This window comes from Drosophila miranda, chromosome XL (genome assembly GCF_003369915.1).
Source record: "Drosophila miranda strain MSH22 chromosome XL, D.miranda_PacBio2.1, whole genome shotgun sequence".
Taxonomy (NCBI): domain Eukaryota; kingdom Metazoa; phylum Arthropoda; class Insecta; order Diptera; family Drosophilidae; genus Drosophila; species Drosophila miranda.
In genome coordinates, this window is record NC_046673.1 from 21,064,079 (window position 1) to 21,090,090 (window position 26,012).

Genomic DNA, 26,012 nt, shown 5'->3' on the forward strand with positions numbered 1-26,012 from the left:
TAAAAACACTCATTTTTATTACGACTATCGACCACTATCGATGGTACTATCGACCAATATCGATGGTTTTGAAAATACTATCGTCCACTATCGATGGCGTATTACCTTTTTGATTATTTTGTATCAATTCGCACAAATAATCACAAATCAATTGCTCGCCAGAAATAAACTAATGCGCACAAATATTCTTTGCTGATGGGTAAGCCATACTATCGACCACTATCGCCCACTATCGAAACATTGAACCATCGATAGTTTAGTAGCGCGATAGTGCCCTACCATCGATAGTGTCGATAGTGACATCGATAGTTCTCCACCTCTACTGGGCATTATTTATGTATTTGTTGTAAACAAAAAGAGCGCGATTTTGTGCAAAAATCGTTGTCTACAATAATAAAATGCACATCAAGCAGGTGGGTAAACAGTGCTGCACAAGCCCACACGCTGGCTACAACGAACTCCGATCAAATTGCAGATTATTATACAAGGCTTTAAAAGTTACAAGGACCAGACGGTGGTGGAACCATTTGACAAGCGTCACAACGTTGTGGTTGGACGCAATGGCTCCGGCAAGAGTAACTTCTTCTACGGTGAGAAAACAGATAGAGACCATACCTAACGACTGGATGGTTACCGATTCCTGATTTCTGATTCCATCGTTTGTGTTTTTCCATTTCCTAGCCATTCAATTCGTTTTGAGCGATGAATTCACACATTTGCGGCCCGAGCAGCGACAATCGCTGCTCCACGAGGGCACGGGGGCGCGCGTCATCTCCGCCTATGTGGAGATCATCTTTGACAACACGGACAACCGAGTGCCGGTAAGTCCCTGGATGTTTCACTGTGTATTCATGCAACTAAAGTGATTTTCCATGCGTGTGTGTGTATGTAAAGATTGACAAGGAGGAGATATTCTTGCGACGCGTGATTGGGGCCAAGAAGGATCAGTATTTCCTCAACAAGAAGGTGGTGCCGCGCAATGAGGTGGTCAATCTGCTGGAATCGGCTGGCTTCTCCAGCTCCAATCCGTATTACATTGTGAAACAGGGCAAGATCAATCAGATGGCCACCGCGGCCGACTCCTATCGTCTGAAGCTGTTGCGCGAGGTGGCCGGCACGCGTGTGTACGATGAGCGCAAGGAGGAGTCGCTGAATCTGCTGCGTGAGACGGATAGCAAGGTGGAGAAGATCTCCGAGTATCTGAAGACCATCGAGGATCGGCTGCAGACGCTCGAGGAGGAGAAGGAAGAGCTCAAGGAGTACCAAAAGTGGGACAAGACGCGCCGCACCCTCGAGTACATACGCTACGAAACGGAGCTGAAGGACACCAGGAAGGCCCTCAGCGAGCTGCTCACGCAGCGCAAATCCTCCTCCGACAAGAAGAAAACGTACAACATTGAGATCCAGAAGGCGCAGGAGAAGATCAAGGATGTGCAAAAGAACCTGAAGGAGGCCAAAAAGAAGGTGCAGAGCACCAAGGAGGAGCGCTCCGTTCTGATGACCGAACAACAGCAACTGCTGCGCGAAAAGACCAAATTGGATCTGACCATCGTGGATCTGAACGATGAGGTGCAAGGCGACAACAAGTCCAAGGAGCGGGCTGATCAGGAGCTGAAGAACCTCAAGGTGACGATAGCCGAGCGCGAGAAGGAGCTGGACGACGTCAAGCCCAAATACGAGGCCATGAAGCGAAAGGAGGAGGACTGTTCCCGCGAGCTGCAGCTGAAAGAGCAGAAGCGCAAGGAGCTGTACGCAAAGCAGGGCCGGGGCTCGCAGTTCTCGTCGCGCGAGGATCGCGACAAGTGGATCCACAACGAGCTCAAGTCGATTAGCAAGCAGACCAAGGACAAGATCAATCACCATTCAAAGCTGGTGGAGGATCTGCGCAAGGATGCCACCTCCGAGAAGGACCTGGGCCAGAAGATCGAGGAGCACTCCTCCGAGCTGGAGCAGCTCCGCCTCCAGATCGATGAGCACAACAAAAAGTACTATGAACTAAAGAAGACCAAGGACCAGCATCAGTCCATGCGCAACGAACTCTGGCGCAAGGAGACCCAAATGACCCAACAGCTGCAGACCCAAAAGGAAGAGCTATCCCGCGCCGACCAGGCGCTGCGCAGCATGGCCGGCAAACCGATCCTCAATGGCTGCGATTCGGTGCGCAAGGTCCTCGACAGCTTTGTGGAGCGTGGCGGCCAGTCCGCAGAGATTGCACGCGCCTACTACGGCCCCGTGATTGAGAATTTCAGCTGCGACAAGACCATCTACACGGCCGTGGAGGTGACCGCCGCCAATCGGCTGTTCCATCACATTGTGGAGTCCGAATACGAGGGCACCCAGATCCTCAAGGAGATGAACAAGCTGAAGCTGCCCGGCGAGGTGACGTTCATGCCCCTGAACCGGCTCCAGGTGAAGATCCACGACTATCCCGACGATCCCGACTCCATACCAATGATATCGAAGCTCAAGTACGACGAACAGCACGACAAGGCGCTGCGGTATATCTTTGGCAAGACCCTGATCTGCCGCAACCTGGAGCGGGCCACCGAGTTGGCCAAGAGCACGGGGCTGGACTGTGTGACCCTCGATGGCGATCAGGTGTCGTCGAAGGGCTCGCTCACCGGCGGCTACTTTAACACCTCACGCTCCCGCCTGGAGATGCAGAAGAAGCGCACCGAATACTCGCAGCAGATCGCCGAGTTCGAGAAGAAGCTGAGCAAGCTGCGCAACGAGCTCAAGTCCACAGAGAACAACATCAATTCGATTGTGTCCGAGATGCAGAAGACGGAGACCAAGCAGGGCAAGTCGAAGGATGTCTTCGAGAAGGTGCAGGGCGAGATCCGGCTGATGAAGGAGGAGCTGGTGCGCATCGAGCAGTATCGGGCGCCCAAGGAGCGCTCGCTGGCCCAGTGCAAGGCCTCGCTGGAGTCGATGGACAGCACCAAGATCAGTCTCGAGGCCGAGCTCAAGCAGGAGCTGCAGTCGACGCTCTCCTCGCAGGATCAGCGCGAGATCGATCAGCTGAACGATGACATTCGTCGCCTGAACCAGGAGAACAAGGAGGCCTTCACCCAGCGCATGCAGTTCGAGGTGCGCAAGAACAAGCTTGACAATCTGCTGATCAACAATCTGTTCCGGCGTCGGGACGAACTGATTCAGGCACTGCAGGAGATCTCTGTGGAGGACCGCAAGCGGAAGCTGAACAACTGCACCACGGAGCTGGTGTCCGCGGAGAAGCGGATCAAGAAGGTGAATTCCGATCTGGAGGAGATCGAGAAGCGGGTGAACGAGGCCGTGCAGATGCAGAAGGAGCTCCAGCTGGAGCTGGAGACGCATGTCCGCAAGGAGAAGGAAGCTGAGGAGAACATCAACAAGGACTCCAAGCAGCTGGAGAAGTGGACCACCAAGGAGAACATGCTCAATCAAAAGATCGACGAGTGCACCGAGAAGATAGCCAGCTTGGGCGCCCTGCCGCTGGTGGATGCCGACTACAGCCGCATCTCGCTGAAGAACATCTTCAAGGAGCTGGAGAAGGCCAATCAGCATCTGAAGAAGTACAATCATGTGAACAAGAAGGCACTCGATCAGTTCCTCAGCTTCTCCGAGCAGAAGGAGAAGCTCTACCGTCGCAAGGAGGAGCTGGACGTGGGCGATCAAAAGATCCACATGCTCATCCAGTCGCTGGAGATGCAAAAGGTCGAGGCCATACAGTTCACCTTCCGTCAGGTGGCACAGAACTTTACCAAGGTCTTTAAGAAGCTAGTGCCCATGGGCGCCGGCTATCTGATACTGAAGACGAAGGACAACGAGGGCGAGGAAATGCAAAAGGAGGTGGCCAACTCGGATGCCTTCACGGGCATCGGTATACGCGTCTCCTTCACCGGCATCGAGGCGGAGATGCGAGAAATGAATCAATTGTCGGGTGGGCAAAAATCTCTGGTCGCCCTGACCCTCATATTTTCCATACAAAAATGCGATCCAGCTCCGTTCTATCTATTCGATGAGATCGATCAGGTGAGGTCTATTTGAAAACAACCATTTTTATAACATTTTTTAACGATCTGTAATTTCGTTGTGGCACAGGCCCTGGACGCCATGCATCGAAAGGCGGTGGCGGACATGATCCACGAGCTGAGCGACACGGCACAGTTCATTACGACCACTTTCCGGCCGGAGTTGCTCGAGAATGCCCACAAGTTCTACGGCGTGCGGTTCCGCAATAAGGTCAGCCACATCGACTGTGTGACCCGCGAGCAGGCCAAGGACTTTGTGGAGGATGACAACACCCATGCCTAGATACCTAGGACCTAGGACACACGTATCATACTAATTTCGGATTATTCACATTTTTTTCTACTAGAAATATGAATTATGATTTATTATTTTTCAATGTTATACTTTTTTCCTTAACCTCTTGGATTTAGTTTCGCTTTAAGATGTCCCCGAGTTCGAGTCCAGTCCCCCTCTGTCGCGTTCTTTGTGCCCCAGCCCCTCCGTCTCCTATTTATTCCGATACAGATACAGATAAAGATATATAAATATATATAGATATAGACACACAGACAAGGAGAATGAGAGTTTCCAGAGTAGCTCCGATGCCCCCCACACACCACTTATAGAAATAAATTTAAATAGATTTACAATAACAATAAAAACGTGTACTACAAATAGTTTAAGGCCTGTTTAAGTTAAGGAATCCACGAAGATAAGAGCCAATTTGAACCAGCTCGTGGAGTGCCACATTGTGCATCCGCCAGGCAGGATGCCCACGACCACCGTTGCTGCTTTCAGACCTGCCTGCTGGTTCTCACTCCCAGCCCATGGTGCGCGTCGCCACAGTTCGTCGGACGAGGCATCGCAGAGCTGTTCTGCCAGATTTTGGCCGTCTGCATAATCATTGGAAGATACTTTTTGGCCAACCTGTGGGACACCCGTGCAGGCAATAGTACATCAATTAGTAGATCAGCAAAGAGCATGGAATTGGAAGCGATATTAAAACACAAAGAACACTTAAATCTTATACGAAACAAGAAGCTTAACCGAAAAGGCCTTTGCCTTTGCAGATCTCCAGGAAAATGTTCCAAAAACTCCATTGAAGACATCTTTCCGGATGGGATGCTAAAAGAAGGGGGATTTTTCAATCATTTTATGATTTATTTTTACTACAAAACGCATACAAATCCTAATCAATCGGAAACCTTAAATGTCACGGGAGGTGGTATCAAAAGGGGCAAGAGCAGTGGCTCTCAGCTGGCATCCAATTGCTCCTGAATGGCATTGATGGCAAAGATGACGGAGAAGCACATGCCCACCGTTCCGACCTCCAGTTGGGTGATCTTGAACTGCAGCGGCAGGCGCCACAGGACAAAGTGATTCATGAGTACGAGCAGGGCCAGGCCCAGCGACCACCAGAACTCATCGACGATGGCAATGTGCCACAGACAGTAGATGTTCCAGACGACACACAGCCCCAGGTTGGCGGCATCCAGCTGCACGATCTTTGCCCCCAAGGCGCTATGGCCGCCAAGGCACTGATTGCTGATGGCCAGTGTGAGAGTGGTGGACCACAGCATCACGGAGATCCATTGCCAGTCGGCGCCGGCAATCGTACCCAACTGCAGTCGGCTGTTAAGGTGCTGCAGTTCGCCGATGATGAGGGTGATAAAAAGCACCGAGGCGTAGCGGCGCGATTTTTCGCAGATGAGGCGCTGCACTGTGCCGGGATTGGGGTGTGTGTGCCGCAGCAGACACAGCAGGCTGTGGCCAAAGAAAATGCCAAAGGCGGCCTGGGCATAGCGGCCAATGCTGTGCTTCAGTCCCAGTCCTGAGCTGACGGCCAAGACGAAGTGGATCAGGCAGAGGGACAGCTTCGAGGAGCCACCAATGCCCGAGCCGGCCCCAGGCCCGGGACCGGCACTGTGTCCGTGTCCGTGTCCAGCAGCTGCACTCCCCTTATTACTGTTGGCCATCGAGGAAAAGCCGGTTTTCAGGCAACAACAACTGTGGGTGGGGGCTTCTTTGCGGCAATTCCTGGTCGGCTATATATATATACTATATACTATATTGATATATCGATATATGGATACAGTGACGAACACAAGTATTGGCCCAGTAGACTTTTCCGTTGGCTGCTGTTTTCATAGCATATTCATTAAGATTTGTTATACAAAATTAGTTTCATTCGATAATATGATACATTTTTCTTAAGATTGCCTAATGGTTAAAAGAATAGTTTTATGGCATTTTTTTCAAAATCTATTTTTAACTCGAGTTCGATCGATTTGGTTCCCCTCTCTAGGTTACACACCTCTTAATCAACGTTATTTTAATATCGATACATTATGAAAATACCGATGTAACTATCGATAGTGTTAGACGCCCATAAGCGAGCAGCATTATCCTTAACATGGCGCTGATCTGCATACCCTGGGAAAATGTATATTATAGAATTGAGGTAATGTTTGTCACCCCAAGCTCCACAAACGATATTTTGCACTTTGTTGTCTTCTTGTGGAGACCAAGTATGAGTATAGCGATCAGGATTTACATACAGGAAACTAATCATATGCATGAATACGTCTAAAAAATCTCAATTTGAGAAAATTTCTTTATTAATTACGTTTTAAAAACAGTTTGAAGAAAAGTATCTTCAAATAGGGTATACAAAAGTACATACGGTTGATAAGCAACAAGTCTTCAAATCCAGCAGCATTGACATGACGAAATTGCGACTATTTTTTGTTGAAATATTTTGCTTAAACCTTTTTTTAGACAAGATCCAATAAAAACAAGTATTTAAATTAAACCAGTTAAGTGGAAAATCAATTCATTAATCGTATAAAATTATGTGGGTATGGCTGAAGGTTCTATCTAGCTAGTAATATTCCACGGAACATCAGAATCGAGGAATATGGTTTCCAATCCTTGACGGCTAACGATTAACCTATTGCAAGCCAAGGGGGTATTTTAATATTCCACCAAAAATAATGAGAATCGAAATATTTTAGCTCAGACCAGGTGAATGATATCGTGGTTATTTTTTAAGTTCAGTGGAAAGGTGGCATGGATCTAAAAGAAGAATTTACAATTAGTAATATTCTCTGCCATTTACCTCAAGTAGTTGAACTATTTAAATAGAGGGGGCTTAAGTGGGCTAAGTTCGGTTTTTCATCACACTGGTTGTTGTTAACAAATCGAGTTAAATGGCAACGCAAATGCGTAAAAAGTCGCCGTTGAGCCCTCTAATCGCGAAGAACCTGGTGGCCAACCACCGCGGCAGTTAATATCCAGATCCAGGCAGCAACGGGTCCAGCCAGGCAGGCAGCATAGCATCCCCGCAGCGCAGAACAAGTGCCAGCGCGAATCGAACCTGGGAACCAAAAGCTCCAATTGGACCTATCCGATCGGATTCCCTTCCCGATTGGAGTTACGTGAACGGAGCGCGGGAGAAAGTAGACAAAAACAGAAAAACATAAGCAGATTTCGTTGCCTGCCAGATGAAAGCAGCAGTCGATCGTCGGTCGACGCTATGAACGCCAAGAAACGCCAACGTCTGGACCTGGGGCTGGAACTAGCTGCCTCGACGGCCCTGGCTACTGGAGCAGCAGGTGGACCAGCAGCAGCTGCCACAACGACCACCACAGCCGAGCTATCCGATGCTTTGTTAGCCAGTTCGTTTGGCAATGGCCAGAGCCTGTTCCTCACCAGCGCCGGCAATGGCAGCGGCGGTGCCCAGATCCTTTTGTCCATCTGCGGTGACGAAAACTCGGATGAGTCGCAGGAGTACTATGCCATCAAGCAGGAGCCCGATATGGATTTGAATTCTCTGCTGCCGAACAGCCTACAGCTGCCCACTGGCTGTGAGATCTATCTGGTGAAGGACACCACAATCAGTTCGCCCATCCAGCTGAGTGGACACAACCATACCCATTCCCATACCCACACACAGACCCACCCCCAGACGCGCACTCAAACCCAGAGCATTCCGCCAAAGGCAACCATCAAACTGGAGCCGGATTCGATGAGCGACCGCTGTGGTCTCACTGTAAATAAGCTATGCACATCGTCCACGAATATTCTGTACGTGAGTAACGGCGGCAGTGGCGAGCATTCACATCCCTCCACAAATGCTACGGCAACGCCAGAGACCACGACATCAACAGGAACAGGAACAGGATCAGCAGCGGGAACACCAAAACCAAATCAATCTGTGGCGGCAACGATAGCCAAAGTGGCGACAGCAGCAGCCGCCGCATCTACAGCCGCCACATCTACAAGCACAATGCGTGCTCTGAAGCTGGTCGAGGAGACGCATGTGGGAGCAGCAGCAGCAGCAGCAGCAGCAAGCACGGCCAGTGCGGTTGGTGATGCCACAGCCACTGCCACCTCTAAATTGGATGCGTACAAGAAGCGGGACGATAAGCGCCGTGCCACGCACAATGAGGTGGAGCGGCGACGTCGCGACAAGATCAACTGCTGGATATTCAAGCTGAAGGAGATGCTGCCCGCCGAGGGCAGCCGCTACAGGCCACCACCCCCCAGCAGTGGGCAAATGGAGTCGGTGAGCATCAGTCTGAGTTCGAGCACCAGCGAGGCCAGCACCAGTCCCGGCCTCAGAATCAACCCGAGCGCCAATGGACGGACGCCGCCCAACGACTCCAAGTCGCAGATATTGATCAAGGCCTGTGAGTACATCAAGAGCATGCAGGGCGAGATAGACAAGTGAGTAGAGCAAGAACGATAACGAGAACGGGAGAGTGGAAAGGAAAGGGTCATGTCATCTGATACATACATACGTATATTTTGTATATGCAGCTTGCGCGAGGGCCTGCGTGAGGCGGACAAGCTGCGTGTGACCAATAAGACGCTGCGGGATGAACTAAACAGCTTGAAGCGTCAGCAGGAGCTGCAGGAGCGCTTCCACACCAGCACCGACGGTGGATCGTTTAATGTGACGCTCAATTCGTTGAATAGCTCTGCTACCAGTGACCTGTTCGATGGCATAGATGGGCCACACCAAGGCGTCGGCATGGGCATGGGCATGGGGATGGGTATGGGGGCCTTTGGCAAACGCGGTCTCATGATAGCCGACTTCGATGAATAGGGTAATAGTTATAGGAGGGGTTTGGCGCTAGCGCTGGCGCTGGGTAAAACGCCCCCCGCCGCCGCCCACCCTCTACCACACCAGCCTCAAGCATCCTCCAAAGAACGACGTACCACGTACAATAAATTTGGAAAGACAAGTGATTTCCTGTTATCGCTGTTAAAACATTACATATTTATATAGAACAAAAACTATATTATTAATTAATTAATTAATTTAAAATACATTTTTTTTTTGAGAGCACGGATCCTCATAACATTTATTTGCCATATCCTTCCTCTGTTGTTTGAAGGGTAATCGTATCTCATGCCATACATCCCTCAACATATACATATGTAGTACACATAATATTACGAAGCCTACGATACCTACTTAAACCTTTTGTCTTAAGCATCCATTTATGCCATTTTCCATTTACAAAGAACTACAACAAAATGAAACATTATTATATATACCCATACGCCCCACACCCCACACCCCACTCCATATACTTGGATTTATACATCCCATATATATGTATACTATCCTATAAAGTTAACGATACCTACCTACTACTTATACCTTTTGACTAAAGCATACTACATACATACATACATACATACACATACACATATGTATTTGTGAGGCACACACACACACATATTGGCCATTGTGGCTGTGTGTGTGTGGTCGTTTTTTCGATTTTAATACCGTAACGTACTGTTTCTCGCACTAATTACCTAAAGAAAAAAAATAAACTTGAAGATATACGCTATACGTTAATGATATATAAGATATATATTATATATATATGAACACGGTATACCCTCCACACCACACAGCTCCCCCCATTTTGTACATATAAATTTGTGCTACAAATCGAATGAAGAAAAATGAAAGAAAGTAAGAAAGGGCTAGACTCCCAGTACTCCATATATGTAGCTCCTCTTTTCTGGATGATGATGTTGTTAGGGGGAGAACCGTGAGCGTATTGTTGATAGTATGGTAACCCAGATAGTTGAATATACATAAATAATATTATTATTATTATAGTTAAAAATACATAAATTGTTGTGAATGTTATATCATTGTTTTCGATATATGATGTTTCCAAAGTATACACACATAAAGAAAAGCGATTTATATATTTCATAAGTTGACTAGCATAAATATATATATATATTATATATCACACACACACACAACAACAACAACAACAACAAGATGAACAAATGTTACAAATCGAAAGAGAATTACGGGGAGTAAATCGGAATTGCATTGTACCGGAGACTCCCATATAATTATCATAGGCATAGCATCATTGACGATAAACAATGGACGGAACGGGTGGGAAATTTGTGTTAATTGTTGCTATCTATATACAAAAAAATACCATACAATAATATCATATATATTTCTGTCGTTTGACAGCCAATAATTCTATTCAATTTCAATAAACGGAATCAATAATGGTTAACGCGAACACACAAACAATTCTATTTATTATTTTCTCATTCAAATTCTCATACAAATGCGGGCCCTTTCATGACCCTTTCAAACAAATACAAGAGTACATATGTATGTATTTGGCATGTACTGCACATATATGTGGGTTGATTCATAAGAAATGATTATTTTCTCAGCCAAAAAAAGATTTCAGCTCTAGCAACGCGATATTTGTTTCTGTTCTGATTAAAGTCTCCCCTCAAATGATATTTATCTGTAAAGTAAATCCGATTCCCTGTCTAGACTTTTGTTTGGATTAAGTGAAGATGATACCAGTGCGCTTCCTTTGAATAATTCCCATGATCGATCATGTTACACATGATTTTAATGGGCATGATTGATTATCAGCGAAGAATTGTTTAAAAATCGTCTAGTGTCCAGATTTCACTTCGGGTAATGATAATATTTCCCACAGATATTCGTATTTCTGGCTGAGCTTAACGATGATATCCATGAGAGAGCAGTTGGGGCTTCCACTAAATGTTTATAAATATTTATCGTATAATATTACAAGACGATAAAGATTTGATCTTTCCGAAATCATTGGAGCAGACTGACGATTGAAATAAAAGAAAACCTCCGGATGTCACAGCCCCAGTCCCTCAGGCCGAAAGTTAGAAGTACAAGAAGGAACACTGAGGTACAACCCGCTGCTGAGATATTGGGATTAATGCTCTATCCATCCGCAGTGGCCGTCACTCGCCGGGCGTACTCCCCAATGTGCAGTAGGCCGTGCTCCACTGAGGCTATGTGCAGGTTGTGGCCGCTCATGTAGTCCGCATTGATGTGGGGATTCTGCAGCTCCGAGATGAGTGTTGAACAGGCGGCCGCTGGATCGGCAGTGCCGACAAGATTTCCCTGGAATATCGTTCAGTGAGACGGGATGGGGAGAGGAGAGAGGCAACTAAGTCACTTACCGCCCAGAATTCATTGCCGGGCAGGGCATTGCCATCCCAGGCATAGGTAACCACCGGCAGCATGTCCTCGTCCAGCTTGTCGGCCGGATTGCGGGCGGAGATGCGTATGCGGATGCCCGTCTGCGGCATGGTGGCACCGTCGTGCAGGCTGCGCAGCCGCTTCAGGTGGAACCACGAGAAATGCACCACCCCGATGTGGGTGAGACGCTCGCCCATGAGAAACGCTGCCCATCCACCGCGGCCTCTGTGTATTTAAAGTCCCTCGGCTCCTCGTAGAACCCGCGCCAGAGCCGCCGGTAGTCGGAGGCGCGGGTGGCATTCTCGCTCGTGTCGAAGCCATAGCCATTGGCCTCAATGTTTTGTGTGGGCGAGATGATAATGTCCTGGTACTCCATCACATTGGGACGCCCGAAGCGGGCACCGATCAGGCCCACGATGACGCCCTCCCTCTCGATGGTGCTCTTGTCCTGGGTCACCTCGCCGGCATTGGACCGTCGTCCGTTGTTGATGAACTCCGAGTGCGTGGAGACATAGAGGAGAGCCGACAGCTTGATCTCGTCGTAGCTGAGCACGTCGGCCAGCAGGAGAGGTGGCACTTCTGTTGCGCTGCCCACCGACTCGAAGCCCTCAAAACCAACGCTACCATCCAGTAGACGGTAGTAGTCCCTGCCACGGAGGAACCACACACATCGTTTGCTCAGCAGACGCTGCACAAAGTCCACCAGAGACATGCCCTTGTATACGCTCTTCTACCGGCTGTTGCCGAACTCCAGTTTGTGCTCCAGGAAGCTGATGTATAGGAGCAGGGTTCGCTCGTGTATGACGGGATAGGCGGACGCCACCTGCTGCTGAATGTTCGCGAAGCGGCCCGCCGGCTGCGCCTTAACACGGCAGGTGTCGGTCGGAAACTGCAGATTGAAATGGAGGTAAGCCCGAGATGGTGCTGCTGGTCTTCGCTTACCTCAACGGGAAACTTGTCCGATAGGGCCATGAACTTGTCCAGATTCACCTGCACCCGGGGCTCCTCCACCTGCCGGCACTGGTTTAGCAGCCCAATGCCAGTAACTGTTCTGGGCATGGCCGGTTGCTCCTTTGGCCATGTCTGGCAGGTGGCACCGCGTGTATTTGCCATGACTCGGCTAATCGATAGGACTTGCAGCAACGATTTGAGCAGGTTGATTCGCGTCACTGAAATTGCTTTATTTTGCATCAATCCCGTTCGTAGCCACGTAGTTTGTGTGACGTCTCGTTTGATGAAAAACCGAACTTAGCCCACTTTAGCCCCCTCTATTTAAACAGCTCACCAGCCATATACTTGAGGTATATGGCGGAAAATATTACTGATTGTAAATTCTTCTTGCAGATTCATCTGAATTTAAAAATAACAACACTAACTTTCACCTGAACGCTAAAATTATGAAATTTGCATTCTTTTCGGTGGAATATTAAAATACCCCCTTGGCTTGTAATGGGTTAATCGTTCTCCGTCAAGGATGGGAAGTCATATTGCTCAATTTTGAAGTTCCGTTAAATATTATAAGCTGGATAAAACATTTAGCCATGCCCACATAGTTTTATACGATTGATGAACCTATTTTCTAATTGACTGGCTTATTCCAAATACTTGCTTTTATTTTATTTTGACTAAAATAAGGTTTAAACAAAATAGTTCAACAAAATTAGTACCTATGATGGTAATACATGTTGTGTGTAAGCCGTAGTATAGCCTTTGCATACCCTAATTCCTTAATTTTATATGAAGATGATATGAAGATAGAACGAAATTATTAAGGATCTTGCTAAGATTGATAAGTTTTAGACATATTCATGCATATGATTGATGTCTTGTAAATATATCTCGATCCCCCCCCTCTGCTTTCCTGAGCACAGCAGCTGTTCGCGGCAGTGCTGGAAAGCGCACTAAAGACAGATCACGAATTCAAATGCAGTTTTCGAGATTGAAAATATGATTCGAGCCAGGCAGAGGCGTGGAAAATCCAGGCTGCACTTAAAGGACATCTTCAACATAGGGCTAGGCTAGACGAGGATGTGGACCTCACCTCGTCACGACAAGCCAGTCGTGACAAACAGCTGTTAGCGGCAGTGCTGGAGTGCCCATCTTGTTAGTGTTTTGTTGTTGTTGTTTAAGGTTTATTACAAAAAATTTTAATCATTCGTTTAAATTAGACTGAGACAGCTAGTCATCCCACCACACCCACCCCCCCTCGTGGTATGCGTGCGCTCCGCTACATTCCTCTTTGTTTTGTTTTCATTACACAACGCGCTTGACCTCAAAGAAGCGTTTCAGATAGTAGACCTGGCCCACTGTCATCAGGATCAGGACCAGGGCCTCGAAAGTCGACCACAAAACCACGCGGGAGTTGGTGCTCTCGTTCACCGATCGATGGATCTTATCGCGAACCTGCAAAAAAAGACATCAGTAAAGGTGTGCGTTCTACTGAAAAGACCAGGCGGGGCGCGACTTACGTGCATGTACTCCTGCTCGTGCTTGACGCTGGTCAATGTGCCTGAGAGCTCACGGATCATGTCCTCGAGCTTGGTGTGACCGACCTCCTCCTCGCCAGGAGCGCCAGGCGCACGCTGCGGCGCCTCGCCCACGTCGATGGAGAACATGACCAGCTTGGGGGTCATGCTGCTGCGCTCGTTGTTGAAGCAGACCGTGTAGGTGCCCTTGGCGGGAGCCACAAACGTGTACTTGCCGGACGACTCCTTTTCACTTTCGTGCATCACATGGTTCTCGGGGCCGCTGATCTTAATGTCCACGTCCAGGAAGCCGCCATCAATTACCTCAAAAGTGACGCCTGAGCATTAAGCAAAACGAGATTAATAGTTGAGGCAGGGCTTTCAGGCTTATGCGGAAAACTGCCACTCACCAAATTTGGTACCGCCTTCGACGTTCTCGAAAAAGCACTCTTCGTTGTGTGCATCTACGCTGACTATGAAGCCCTGGCCGGCGGTGGCCAGCAGGCAAAGGCCGCACAAAGTCAGCAGCAGCTTGGCGAGCGTTGGTTGCATGTTGTTAACTTCAGTTTGTAGTTTTTCCCTAGCAAATTGCTTTATTTTGCATCAATCCCGTTCGTAGCCACGTAGTTTGTGTGACGTCTCGTTTGATGAAAAACCGAACTTAGCCCACTTTAGCCCCCTCTATTTAAACAGCTCACCAGCCATATACTTGAGGTATATGGCGGAAAATATTACTGATTGTAAATTCTTCTTGCAGATTCATCTGAATTTAAAAATAACAACACTAACTTTCACCTGAACGCTAAAATTATGAAATTTGCATTCTTTTCGGTGGAATATTAAAATACCCCCTTGGCTTGTAATGGGTTAATCGTTCTCCGTCAAGGATGGGAAGTCATATTGCTCAATTTTGAAGTTCCGTCAAATATTATAAGCTGGATAAAACATTTAGCCATGCCCACATAGTTTTATACGATTGATGAACCTATTTTCTAATTGACTGGCTTATTCCAAATACTTGCTTTTATTTTATTTTGACTAAAATAAGGTTTAAACAAAATAGTTCAACAAAATTAGTACCTATGATGGTGGTACATGTTGTGTGTAAGCCGTAGTATAGCCTTTGCATACCCTAATTCCTTAATTTTATATGAAGATGATATGAAGATAGAACGAAATTATTAAGGATCTTGCTAAGATTGATAAGTTTTAGACATATTCATGCATATGATTGATGTCTTGTAAATATATCTCGATCCCGATACCCATATTTGGTTTCAGTAAGAAGACTACAACCTTCAAAATATCGTTGAAATACCTTTTCAACAGAGACTGACTAGTTTTGGCCTTTATTGGTGCATTAGATGACAAACATTTTTTCAGCTCTATAATATCCATTTCCCAGGGTATGCAAAATGTTGCTCAATCCGCGCAATGTTGTGGAACAGTGCTGCTCGATTTAACGGCACATGAGTCTGGCCCATACAAATTGAATGTTGCCAGCAGATAAAACCTAAGAAAACGTAAGTGAGTATGGAATGCGGGACATTTTTGAGCTGAAAAGGACATTGTATCCCGGAAAACTTCCCTTTTTTTCTGACATATTTTGAAAAATGTAGATTTTGATGACAGACGACCAGGAATTTGAAGTGGCGTTTCTACGCGATTTCTACATTGGTGCGTTGGACAAGAGAGTGGAGGTCCATAACGCGTCTTAAAATATACTGGTAAATACTAGAAGTAGACGTGGTGGCAAGAAATTCAGAGAATCCGATCAAATATACGGTCTGACCCTCAGAAATAAATATACCAAAATATACCGTCTCATTTTCAAATTATATCGTCATATCGATGTAAACTTTTGTTTTTAGAAAACGAACTGGTTCCGATAGATCGTTATGCTATTCCGATAGTGGAGGGGTATGAACACACGGCATCTGCTGTTAATAACATGGTATGTACCTGGGATACCTGAACATCTGGCTGAATTCCAGCAGCAGGGTGTGTTTTAAGTAGGGCAAAAGTAAGGCTTGAGCCGCACTTAACATTTGCATGTTAACTTAACAGCAAGAAAGCATGCTACTGGACCCACAATTTCCACCACACGAATTCGGGACAGTGACGGACAGTGCTGTCATATTAGCAGATTTCAGGCTAGATCTAGCTTGAAACGTGGAATTAGCAAAGAGCCTATTTAAGCTGTGTGTCATAGTTATTAAAATACATTGATTTCTTTGATCTGTAAATTTTTGAATCTATTCTGGATTTTATCGTTGCATACCAGTTTCTCTCTATTTGTTGTTGGTTTAGTAAATCAACCAACAACAACACATTTCCAATTTAGCTGCATCCAAAAATTTCCAAACAAGTATTGATTATTGTAATTTACTCTAAATATTCGTAACTTTGGCATTCTTTGGATTGGCATGATTAGTGGATATATATTTATATTTTGGAAAATATTTCCACTAAAGAACTCAAGTCTAAAAATTAAACCATTAAACCACTGGAGTTCTTGTTTCAAGTTATATATATATATATATATGCGCTGCACCGAAATTCCAAGTGTTGCCGAAAATAAATAATATCAAAAAGGGAATTTTTAAACAAAAACACTAAAACCTGCCATAGTGTGTAGCTTATTTTCCGAATCTAGCTTGTATTGACTTTGAAATTCTGGCATCACTGCCAACGGATGCTGCGCGGAGAACAGCCCCAAAAGCCCCATCAGTGGAACAGTCAGTTGTTTACCAACTCAAAGCCCCAACGGAACGGATGCTGCGCGGACGAAAGAGCCCCAAACATCGAGGAATCGAAACAGAACAGCCGACAGAACAGAGAGTTCCACCCAAATCGCGACTTTTAATCCATTCGCCGTGTGCCAAAATCCAAACAGTGACAGTTCTTCCTTTGCCCTGGTTTTTTTTTCGAGTGTTTGAGAGAAGTGCGGGAAAGATCTCTCCAGAGATCTCCTCAAAGGGAAGCCGTGTGTGAATCAGTCAGTCAGGGACAATAGCCATGCGGTCATCGGTAGCCAGAGCCACGTGCGAGCGGCTTGGCCGTCAGCAGCAGAAGCTTCATCAGAACACCCAACAAAATTAGTGAAAATACCATTATTTGTGATTGTGATTCATAAAATCGTGCACAAAAATCATAAATCATAAACCCAAACCAAAACCCAAACCAAAACCAAAACGATCCAACCAAAGCGAAAGTGAAAGAGATTCCTCCATTGTTATCCTCCCAGAGCAGAGGCACAGAACAGTTTACCAACAGTTGGCAGCGTCGCAGTGGGAGAACCACTTGAGAGTCCGAGTCCTCCCGACCCTAAGCGTAAGGTGAGTCAAGGTCTGAACAAGAATATTCCCGATTTTACTGTGATAACCCTATGGTCTTGAAACTCTTGGAAACATTCATTTGAATTCGATAAGTTAATTGGGCGTTAGTAGAGCATCGATGTTATCGGTTAGCTTATCGCCTCTTAAGTTCGAGAGCCACGTCCTAAGAATGTTATAGCATTGAGGTGTCAACGTTTTTTGGCTCTGGCATCTTATAGGAAAATATCCTGGAATTCCATTACGCTTCTGCAGAAGGGTCTTCTCTTACTTTCTGATAAAAGCTCAATTGATTAGTGATTGGTAGGATCATGATCGTACATCCCAATTAATGAATATCTTGCATCGCACTAGAGTCCCATCTAAAGAATGGGATGCTAACCTATGATTTAATAATAATAAGATGGTGTAATGGAATGTAACCAGAAAGCCCCTAATGAATCTCGAGCTGGACCTAGTCTCTATGAACGTATCTGCATCCTACTCCCGAATCTATCCCATCCTCTACGCCCATTGAATGCACAGACACTTTATGGGACTTTTATGGGAAATCAGTAGCTCAGGGATCTCCGAGTACCTTCTCTGAGTGTGGCGGTGTGTGCATTCCCCCTCGCACTCCCCCTGGCGCAACAACTGAAGGCACATTGAAATTGAATTTCGCTGAATGCATAAACCTCAGAATATTAATTACAAACAAATTACAATTTCCCTGCTTCGCCCTCTTGTCACATCACGGCCACCCTTTTGGCCACCCCTTTCGGCCAGGCCTTAATTAAAGACGCCAAAGAGTAACGGTAATAACCGACAACGAGAACGACGACCGAAGAGGGTACTGCTGTTGTTGCTGGCGTAATTGTGGCAGACATCGTCGCTCATGCTCGCTTATGTCCCTTCCACCTCCCAGGCACCACCCACCAGCCATCACCCATCGCCAACCCGCACCTGCCCCCACGTCTCTTGGCCGCTCTCTCTCGCTCTCTCCTCTCAGTCCTTGTTTGCTTTTGTTAGTAGAAAAATTAAAAATAATGGAAGAGAATGGAATAGAAGGGAACAGAGAGAAAGAGTGGAAGATAGGGGAAATGTGTGTGCGGTGACTGCAAAACTGTTGCCTAAAACAAATGTCTACAAATATGCCTCTCTCTCTCTCTCTCTCTCACTGTCTCTCTTTCTCTCTGTTTTTCTAGCCCCCTCCCACTGCCCACTCTTTCTCGCTGCCTGATTTATGCCAACGGCAAAATTATGAAAAATTGTTGCAAGCTAAATTTAAAAGAAAATCTGAAAGTAAACACAAGAAAAGTCAAAAACATATCCGACTACAAGATACCCATTAGTCGTTAAATTTCCAAGAAAAAGCAGTACTAAGAAAAGGGAAGTGCTGGCATTTCTGGTTGTAATATTTATTCTCCATTGCAATGTTTTTTGTTGAATTCTCAGATCATAAGACTACCTTATGATGGCCAAAGCGGATTTCTAGTGCTTTAATGTAGGGGATGCCACAGGTATTTTATAAATTCTGGTTCTGGGTATGGCGAAACCTTAAAACAATCTTCGATCTGATTAGGAATCACCAATCAATTGCTTCAACTTTTTTAGTCCCTCAGATCCGTAGAAAAGATAGGTTGATGCTGTATCTCTATAGCACCCTAATGCATACCCCTATGCTGTAAGGGAGTTAAGGGGTACGCGAACAGAAAAGAAATGAAAATAAATAAATTCGATAATATATCCATAAATTTCGTTCGTTCAGCATTTTCGGCGTCACCGGACGTCGTGAGGTCGTTGGATGTGCCCGTTAGTAATGGCGTTGAGTAGCCGTTAGTTTCTCCCTCCCCTACACCATGCCCATCCTCATCCCCATCCCCATCCCCATCCCCATCCCCATTTACTGTCCACCGTCATGGCTGCCTTGTAGCAATTAACATGTGCAAATTTCTGGGAACATAAATTTTCAGTAAACTGTTGTTGCTCTCAGCGCCAAATCTGCGTCTGTCGGGGGGCCATTAATTGTGTGACTCGAAGAGTTGAGGGATATCTGAAGAGAGAGAGAGAGAAGGGTAAAGACAGGCAGTAGATCTTGGGAATCTAGGGCATGGGAAATCAGAGCTGGACAACAATTAGAGCAGGAGAAATCAAAGAAGGACGACACGTGGAACAGAACCAATCAAAGGAAGGGCAACAATAATAGGAATAGGGTATCAGAGGCAGGACAACAAGTGGAAGAACTGGTACTGGTATAGTGGTATAGTCGCTATAAAGTGAGAGCAGGTGAAAGTCGAGCAAAAAAGGAGACATCAAGACGGTGATATATAGGAGATAAGTACAGTCGTTGCCCGGAAGATTATAATTCAAATCGGGGAAATACTATCTTGAAATTAGGGAAAACTAAATATATTTAGCCATTTTTAAGACAAAATATAATCGATGATGGTTCTCAATTTGCTATCTGTTGAGCTACTGAGCTGTTGGACCCGAATGGGCCCATGTTTGCCCAATTCATGGCATCGTGACAATCAAAATTATCCGATTATGGGGATGCATTGCACACAAGCCATCCCTTGGGCCTCTCCTCAGATGACGAAAATCGAGGAAGTGACTAATAGAGCGGGGGCAGACACAAGCGAACAGTGTTAACGCCACCACATCTGGATCAGATTGGAATATTATTATAGCCAGAAGGAACAAATCAGATTTCAGTGGCACTCAACCCCCTTCCACGCGCTTACTCATTCTCTGTCTCTCTCTCGCATGCTCTTCTTCGTGCAGAGCGCACTCTAGCGGAGGAGAGCCATACTGCCCGAGTACAGGGTATAAATGTGAAGTCGCGGCCGTAGCTGGGATTCAAAGCGTTCCCCTTGGTTTTTTTTAAACGATTAATGTCGAAGCTTTAGCTTAGGTTTAAAATATAAGAATATTGCAGTGAAACACCCAAAATAAGCACAGAGAGAAAGCGGGGCAAAGAGAGAGAGAGAGAGGGAGGGAGAGAGTGGATGACTGGGCGAGAGCTGAGTTTGGCCGACTGAAGGAGTCAAAGGGGGAAGGAGCGGAGCTCAAAGTGGCTTATGCTTGACTGATTTAATGCATGTCAAAATGTCAAAATATGCATGCACAAAGTAACCGTTACACCAAGCATCGTTTGACGCCCCCTGGCGCCCACAGCCACCCCCGCAATAAGAAGGAGACCAAAAGCGAAACCAAAACCAAAACCAAAAGCACTCCTTCAGCGTGGAGAGAGGGAGATAGAGGAGAGAATCCTTTGGCCACAGTCGAAACAATTATAAATGATAAATGTCAAAGAGAGAGAGAGAGAGAGAGCGAATGGCAGTGAGTGAGGAGCGGCAACGGACAACATTTAAACATTCAAACTTATAGCACACACATATTAAACTTAATTTGGCGCACAGCTCATTAATAAAACACAGCACACAGAGAGACAGAGAGAGAGATGAAGAGAGACCACGAACCCCAAACTTGTAGGCTGGTGTGCAGTGCCATTAAAACTTTAAAGTGTTGTCCTCTCTCCTGACAAATGAGTGGGAATAAAGGCGCAGTGGGATAGGAGGGGGCACCGGAGAGGAGGCGGTAGGCGGTAGGCGGTAGGCGGTGAAGTGGCCGCAATGACGGCGGGTGGGGGTGTTGCTGTAGTGCCATCAGAGGAGGGGAGGCAGGCTGGGGGCTGGCGGTGTTGAGGCTGACATAATTTATGCAAAATATAAACCGAGCGACAGGCAAAAACAACTTATTAAAAAATACGCACAACAAACGAGCGACGGCTATAAATAACCCCCAGAAAGCAGACAAACTCCAAGTCACAGAGAAAGAGCAAAAGGAAGAAAAAGAGAGAGAGAGAGCACACACAGAAAGCGATAGAAGCGCAGAGATAGCGAGGGAGATGGCATGAGAACTTTCTCAAGTGGCTGCGAAACTGTAAGGATTTCCAGCAACCCCCCCACCCCCCTGCCTTTCAACAGGAGGCAGCACCAAAGGAAGCATATGCACTGTGGCAGCTCTGATAAAAAATTGTATCCATGTGTGAATGTGCGGGCATGCATACGACAAACACAAAGAATCCTTTTGATCTTAGGTGTAGGACGAGAAAGAAAGTAGTCCCAATGGTTTCCCTATTCCCGATCCCATATTTTGTGGGATTTCAAAGACCAGAAGGCGATCCCTTGGATAGAAATCGAACAAGAATCAAACCAATTTGGTAGAAATCATACCTATAATTCTTTTAATTATTAAAAGGAAAATTTGTATTCTGAATGTCGTACCTTACACCTTTTGCTGTGAAGAAAGGACATGCTGGCTTCGGCTTTTCTTGAGAAAATAGATGCTTTCCTTTCCCCCCCCCACCATGTTTGCTTCTGTTTTACGGCTGCCGACGCCTGCGGCTCGACCAACAATTTTCAGTTTCATTTTCGTTTAGTGTCAAGTGCCAACAGCAACAGCAACAGCAACAGCCAGCAATAGCAACAGTAAGAGCTATAACAACTAACGGTAATAGTCCTGCACACGACAAGCAACTAAAACTGTTGGGGAAATAATATCCAACAGCAACTACTACGAGGATGAGGACGAGCAGCAGCAGGAAAATGTCAGACCCAGCTGCTTGTTAAGGCGACTCTTTGCTTAGGGAAGCAGCCAGAGCAAAGAGCAGGAGGCTGCCAGCAAGAAAAAGATAATATGGGTGTTGGGGGGGGGGCGGAAAATGCCACAGAAGACGCCCAAGAAACCAGACCAAGACAGTGGTAAAGAGCGCCGCTGGCTGCTGGATCGTAAGGATAACCTGGATGGATTGAAATGGGTGTAGAAGGGATGGGCTGCAGGATGGGTGGATTATCTTTCGAGCCCGAAACCGTTTAACCCGCTTTCAAGGGATGGAAATTTTTGGGCTAGAGCCTGGATAGCCAGCTATTGTCTGTGGATTATCATTGGAGTCAGAACCAGAGCCGGCAGCCGTTTAGCCCGCTTGATCCCCATAAATCATTGCTGCGGATGGGGGTATTCGATTAGGGGCTAGAGCCTTGCGGATCTTAAAACTGACTTTAATCTGGCTTGCAGGAATAGTGCGTATTATCCCAATGCATTTGGGTGTTTCTGGTGGACGATGGTCTTGTGGTGTGACTATGGACTAGGGACTATCTTTAGCCCCGTAAATGAGCTGCCAACCAGCCAGAATTTTATGGAAATATATGCGCACATTTTTGGATCATAAATTACTCTTTTAGCGGGAGGAAATTGAACCCTTTTATAGCGTTCAGTTTCGACATATTTTCGAGGAATTTTCGAGTTATTTTCGAGTAATTTTCGGGTAATTTTCGATTAATTTTTGGGTAATTTTTGAGCTATTTTCGAGTCATTTCCGAGTCGAATTTCCAATCAAACCAATCACATTTCAATCCCCTGCATGGCCAAAATGTCCTTTTCCCCAAATCCCACATGATATTAATCTTTTTTTAACCATCAAGAGAAGGCGAATCAACCTTTATTTTCGTAAAAAATAATATTCCAAATTCTGGTTGGACTGAATGCTCTGCTTTGAATATATTTTTTGGTTTTGTGTAGTACATATTCATATGATAATAATTGCCAAACGATTTGGAGCTGTTGCATTAAAAGATATACTCCACATGGATGCGTGTTTTTACATCGATTTGTATGTGTGTGTTTGTGTTTGTGTTTGTGTTGTATAAGACGAACAAAATTTTGATGTAGAGCATTCCAGCATTCGGTAATTGCTGAGAGATCCTTCTAAGAGTGAATTTTAAGGGCTACCCACACCCAAATTTGGTTAAAGCAAAGATAACAACAACAACAAGGACAACAGACAACAACAAAAGACTAGTCTGTGGCTCTAAGTGTAATCCTTAGTATCGAGTTAGTTGTGGAAGACATCCATAAATGGAAAAGCCGCCTGTTCGGGCTCGAGCAGATCGATCAAGAAACAGATGGCGCCGGCCCAGCCCTCGTACAGGCTCTGGGGATGATCGGGCGACTTGTGCGAGTTGTAGAACATCGGATTGCTGAGCATCAGCATGAACTTGTGGGCCCGGTACAGTTGCTTCGGTTCCTTGGTCAAGCGGTATAGCAGCAGGAACACATAGCCGTTGCCAGACAAGCCATGACACAGGCCGGGACCCTTGTAGAGCATTCCCTTCTGCCAGACCACGTCCGCGCAGCGACGCAGCGCTTTCAGGTATTTGTCCTCGTTGAAGATCAGGTAGGCTTTTGCCAGCATGTAAACGAATCCCGGGGCGCCGTGGCACCATTGATGCAGTCCCTTGTTGACGCCGTAGCGCACGTCCTCGAGGGAACACGGATAGTTCCCCTCCTCGGTCTGCAGACCGACAATATAGTCGATGGATCCCTTGATGTCGGAGACCACGGCGGCCGAAGGTGCGACTGCCCCCTCGCGGAACCAGGGACTGTCCAGCAGCATGTGCAGTATGCCAGCCAGTCCATGGGAGGCGCCCAGGTACTGGGTGCCGTGGGTCGTGTACATCAGCGGCAGCGGGCCACGTTCCGAATGGCTCGCCTGGCGACCGCTTGCCATTATCACCTGGCAAATGGAGATGATCTCCTCGTCGGTGATTATCTTCTCGGCCAGGACATCGTTCAGCCAGTAGCAGCCGGACAGATAGCCGGCACGTCCCTCCAGCACCTCATCGCATCCGCTGGGGGTGTGCAGCTTGGCCTTGCTGGCCGAGAGGCCCAGCTTAAAGTTGGCCAGGTCCTGGGCCAGCTCCTGGGGGTCGCTGCAGGCCTGTGAAATGACCGCCGAAACGGCATAGATGCCAGCATTGCCATTGACGAACGAGAAGCGCTCCCCTGACTTCTTCTTGAACTGCTGAGCCTTCTCCTTGGCCGCCTGTATGTAGGCCGATGCATGTGTCAACGCCTGCGGGCATATATCGCGAGTCTTTCGGCTGGTGGCCAGCTTCCAGAACATGTACGCGATGCCAGCTTTGCCCACATAGAGATTTCCGCGCCCGTCGGGTCTCTGAAGACGAGAATCCAAAGTGGATCCCACATAGGCGGCGATCAGCCGTTTGATGTACTCCTCCGCAGTGAGGAAAGAGATCTGTTCACCGTCAGTAAAGTCGGGATAGGGATTATCGATGTATCTCTCAGCCATGTCTGTGGGACAATTTGTTGTTTTGTATTTGAATTGTGTTTGTTTTGGTTTTAATTGGAGTTTTACCTGTGAAGCGACTGGCGCTACGTATCGTAATTTAATTTCTATTTGTGCTGCTCTCCCAGTGCTCCCGTTGGCTGTGAATACTAGAATGACACTCAGCCAGGCAGCTCTGATTGAAAAATGTACACAAATTTCATGGCATTCTATGGCGTGCTTTTCAATGAATACAAAATATATATAAAACATATACAATTTTCTTTTTGCATTTGAAATCACAGTCAGACAACAAGAATCGAATCGAACCGAATTGAATTTATTTCCTGGTTTTTCAAAATAAAAAATGTCGATTGAAATCGTAAGAATCTTACTATTAATATTTGGAATTTGTGGCGTGGCAATTTTGTGTGTGAAATATCCTTAGACTGCAGGGAGTTCCGGGGCCCCTAAACAATGTTTGACGTGAGCCGGGAACAGGGAACAGGGAACAACTACTGCGAGTAGTTTGCTTTCTAAGCCAAGTTAAGTACTTCCTCTGCTTCTGGGCCTGATTTATATACACACAAATACAAACAAACACAAACGCTCGGAGGCTATGGGAGACATTTGCAATGCTGCTCAAACTGTGGAGTGGGTGCACATAAATTAAGGTAAGGGCGCCACTTCTACGAGTGCGAGCGTGCGAATGTGTGTGAATGAAACGTTTTCTTAACCTTATTTTTGTGTGCATTAAACACACACACAAGCACACACAAGCACACACAGTCACTCATACTTATAGACACTTGAAAGTTGACTTTTGAAGACCTGAAGGCGATGATCAAGCATCGACAGCGGCGGCGGCATCGTCATTAACGTTATTATAAAGGCAGCAGCAGGAGGCAAGCAATCTTGCAAATTGCACTAATACAAACCCAGATGCACACACACACACACACACACACATACACATGCTTATATAATCTGGAAGCCATTAACTGTTACCTATTTGCTGGCGCAAACTTTAAGGCCAGAGGGTGGCGGCCACAGTGCGTATGATTAATTTAAATGCAAGGCTATTAGCATAGAAACCTAATAGAGGAAGCACAGTCAGAGAGAGAGAGAGAGAGTGAGAGAGAGGGGGGGGGAAGAAGGAAGTGGAAGCGAAGGAGACTGGGTTATAATTGCAAATGAACTTCTGCCAGATGTGGCATTAAATGATCCCCAACTAAAAACTCTTAAATTCTTAAGCCAAAAATTTTATTTGTACAAAAACTTCTTTTGTGTGTTTCTTTCAAAGCCATTTCCATGGCAGTAAAAGCTCTGTTTTACTCTTTAACTCGAAAGAAGAGACATGAATACTCTCTCCTCACCTTTCAGATACATTTCGATTCCATTTCGGTGAGCCTCTAAAACATATTTGTAGGATCTTCTGGTTGTCAGTCCAAATCCTTAAATACTTAGGTGAATGGCACTGTATCCCTTACCTTTTTGAAGCACCAGAGTGTAAATGGACACTGTTTCAGGGTAAAAACTCAAATGGCAGGACAAACACTAAGACGCCTTGCTCTCCCTGG

General features: G+C 46.4%; 6 protein-coding genes across 6 annotated transcripts; 2 read left to right on the plus strand and 4 right to left on the minus strand.

Moving 5' to 3' along the window:
- The first annotated feature begins 302 nt into the window (after window positions 1-302).
- LOC108160737 (structural maintenance of chromosomes protein 3) lies at window positions 303-4,649 on the plus strand. The gene is made up of 5 exons (XM_017294932.2): window positions 303-413; window positions 476-590; window positions 682-821; window positions 895-4,014; window positions 4,084-4,649. The coding sequence occupies exons 1-5, from the start codon at window positions 399-401 to the stop codon at window positions 4,294-4,296; spliced, it is 3,603 nt and encodes a 1,200-aa protein (XP_017150421.1). The 5' UTR covers window positions 303-398; the 3' UTR covers window positions 4,297-4,649.
- On the minus strand, window positions 4,347-6,055 carry LOC108160747. Its single transcript, XM_017294943.2, has 2 exons — window positions 5,178-6,055; window positions 4,347-5,118 (listed from the first exon to the last, which is right to left on the minus strand). The coding sequence occupies exon 1, from the start codon at window positions 5,967-5,969 to the stop codon at window positions 5,247-5,249; it is 723 nt and encodes a 240-aa protein (XP_017150432.1). The 5' UTR covers window positions 5,970-6,055; the 3' UTR covers window positions 4,347-5,118; window positions 5,178-5,246.
- A 1,103-nt stretch (window positions 6,056-7,158) lies between these two features.
- On the plus strand, window positions 7,159-10,565 carry LOC108164598. The gene is made up of 2 exons (XM_017300437.2): window positions 7,159-8,721; window positions 8,815-10,565. Exons 1-2 carry the CDS (start codon window positions 7,529-7,531, stop codon window positions 9,101-9,103), a joined length of 1,482 nt encoding a protein of 493 aa, XP_017155926.1. The 5' UTR covers window positions 7,159-7,528; the 3' UTR covers window positions 9,104-10,565.
- Window positions 10,550-12,838, minus strand: LOC108164600. The gene is given in 4 exon segments (XM_017300438.2): window positions 10,550-11,446; window positions 11,506-11,715; window positions 11,718-12,413; window positions 12,467-12,838. Coding segments are annotated over 4 exon segments (1,260 nt in total). The 5' UTR covers window positions 12,638-12,838; the 3' UTR covers window positions 10,550-11,263.
- A 796-nt stretch (window positions 12,839-13,634) lies between these two features.
- On the minus strand, window positions 13,635-14,643 carry LOC108164958 (transmembrane emp24 domain-containing protein 2). Its single transcript, XM_017300966.2, has 3 exons — window positions 14,400-14,643; window positions 13,993-14,327; window positions 13,635-13,927 (listed from the first exon to the last, which is right to left on the minus strand). The coding sequence occupies exons 1-3, from the start codon at window positions 14,539-14,541 to the stop codon at window positions 13,778-13,780; spliced, it is 627 nt and encodes a 208-aa protein (XP_017156455.1). The 5' UTR covers window positions 14,542-14,643; the 3' UTR covers window positions 13,635-13,777.
- Window positions 14,644-22,834: 8,191 nt separating this feature from the next.
- LOC108164990 (lanC-like protein 3 homolog) lies at window positions 22,835-24,633 on the minus strand. The gene is made up of 2 exons (XM_017301016.2): window positions 24,523-24,633; window positions 22,835-24,458 (listed from the first exon to the last, which is right to left on the minus strand). The coding sequence occupies exon 2, from the start codon at window positions 24,454-24,456 to the stop codon at window positions 23,200-23,202; it is 1,257 nt and encodes a 418-aa protein (XP_017156505.1). The 5' UTR covers window positions 24,457-24,458; window positions 24,523-24,633; the 3' UTR covers window positions 22,835-23,199.
- Between the last annotated feature and the right edge of the window lie 1,379 nt (window positions 24,634-26,012).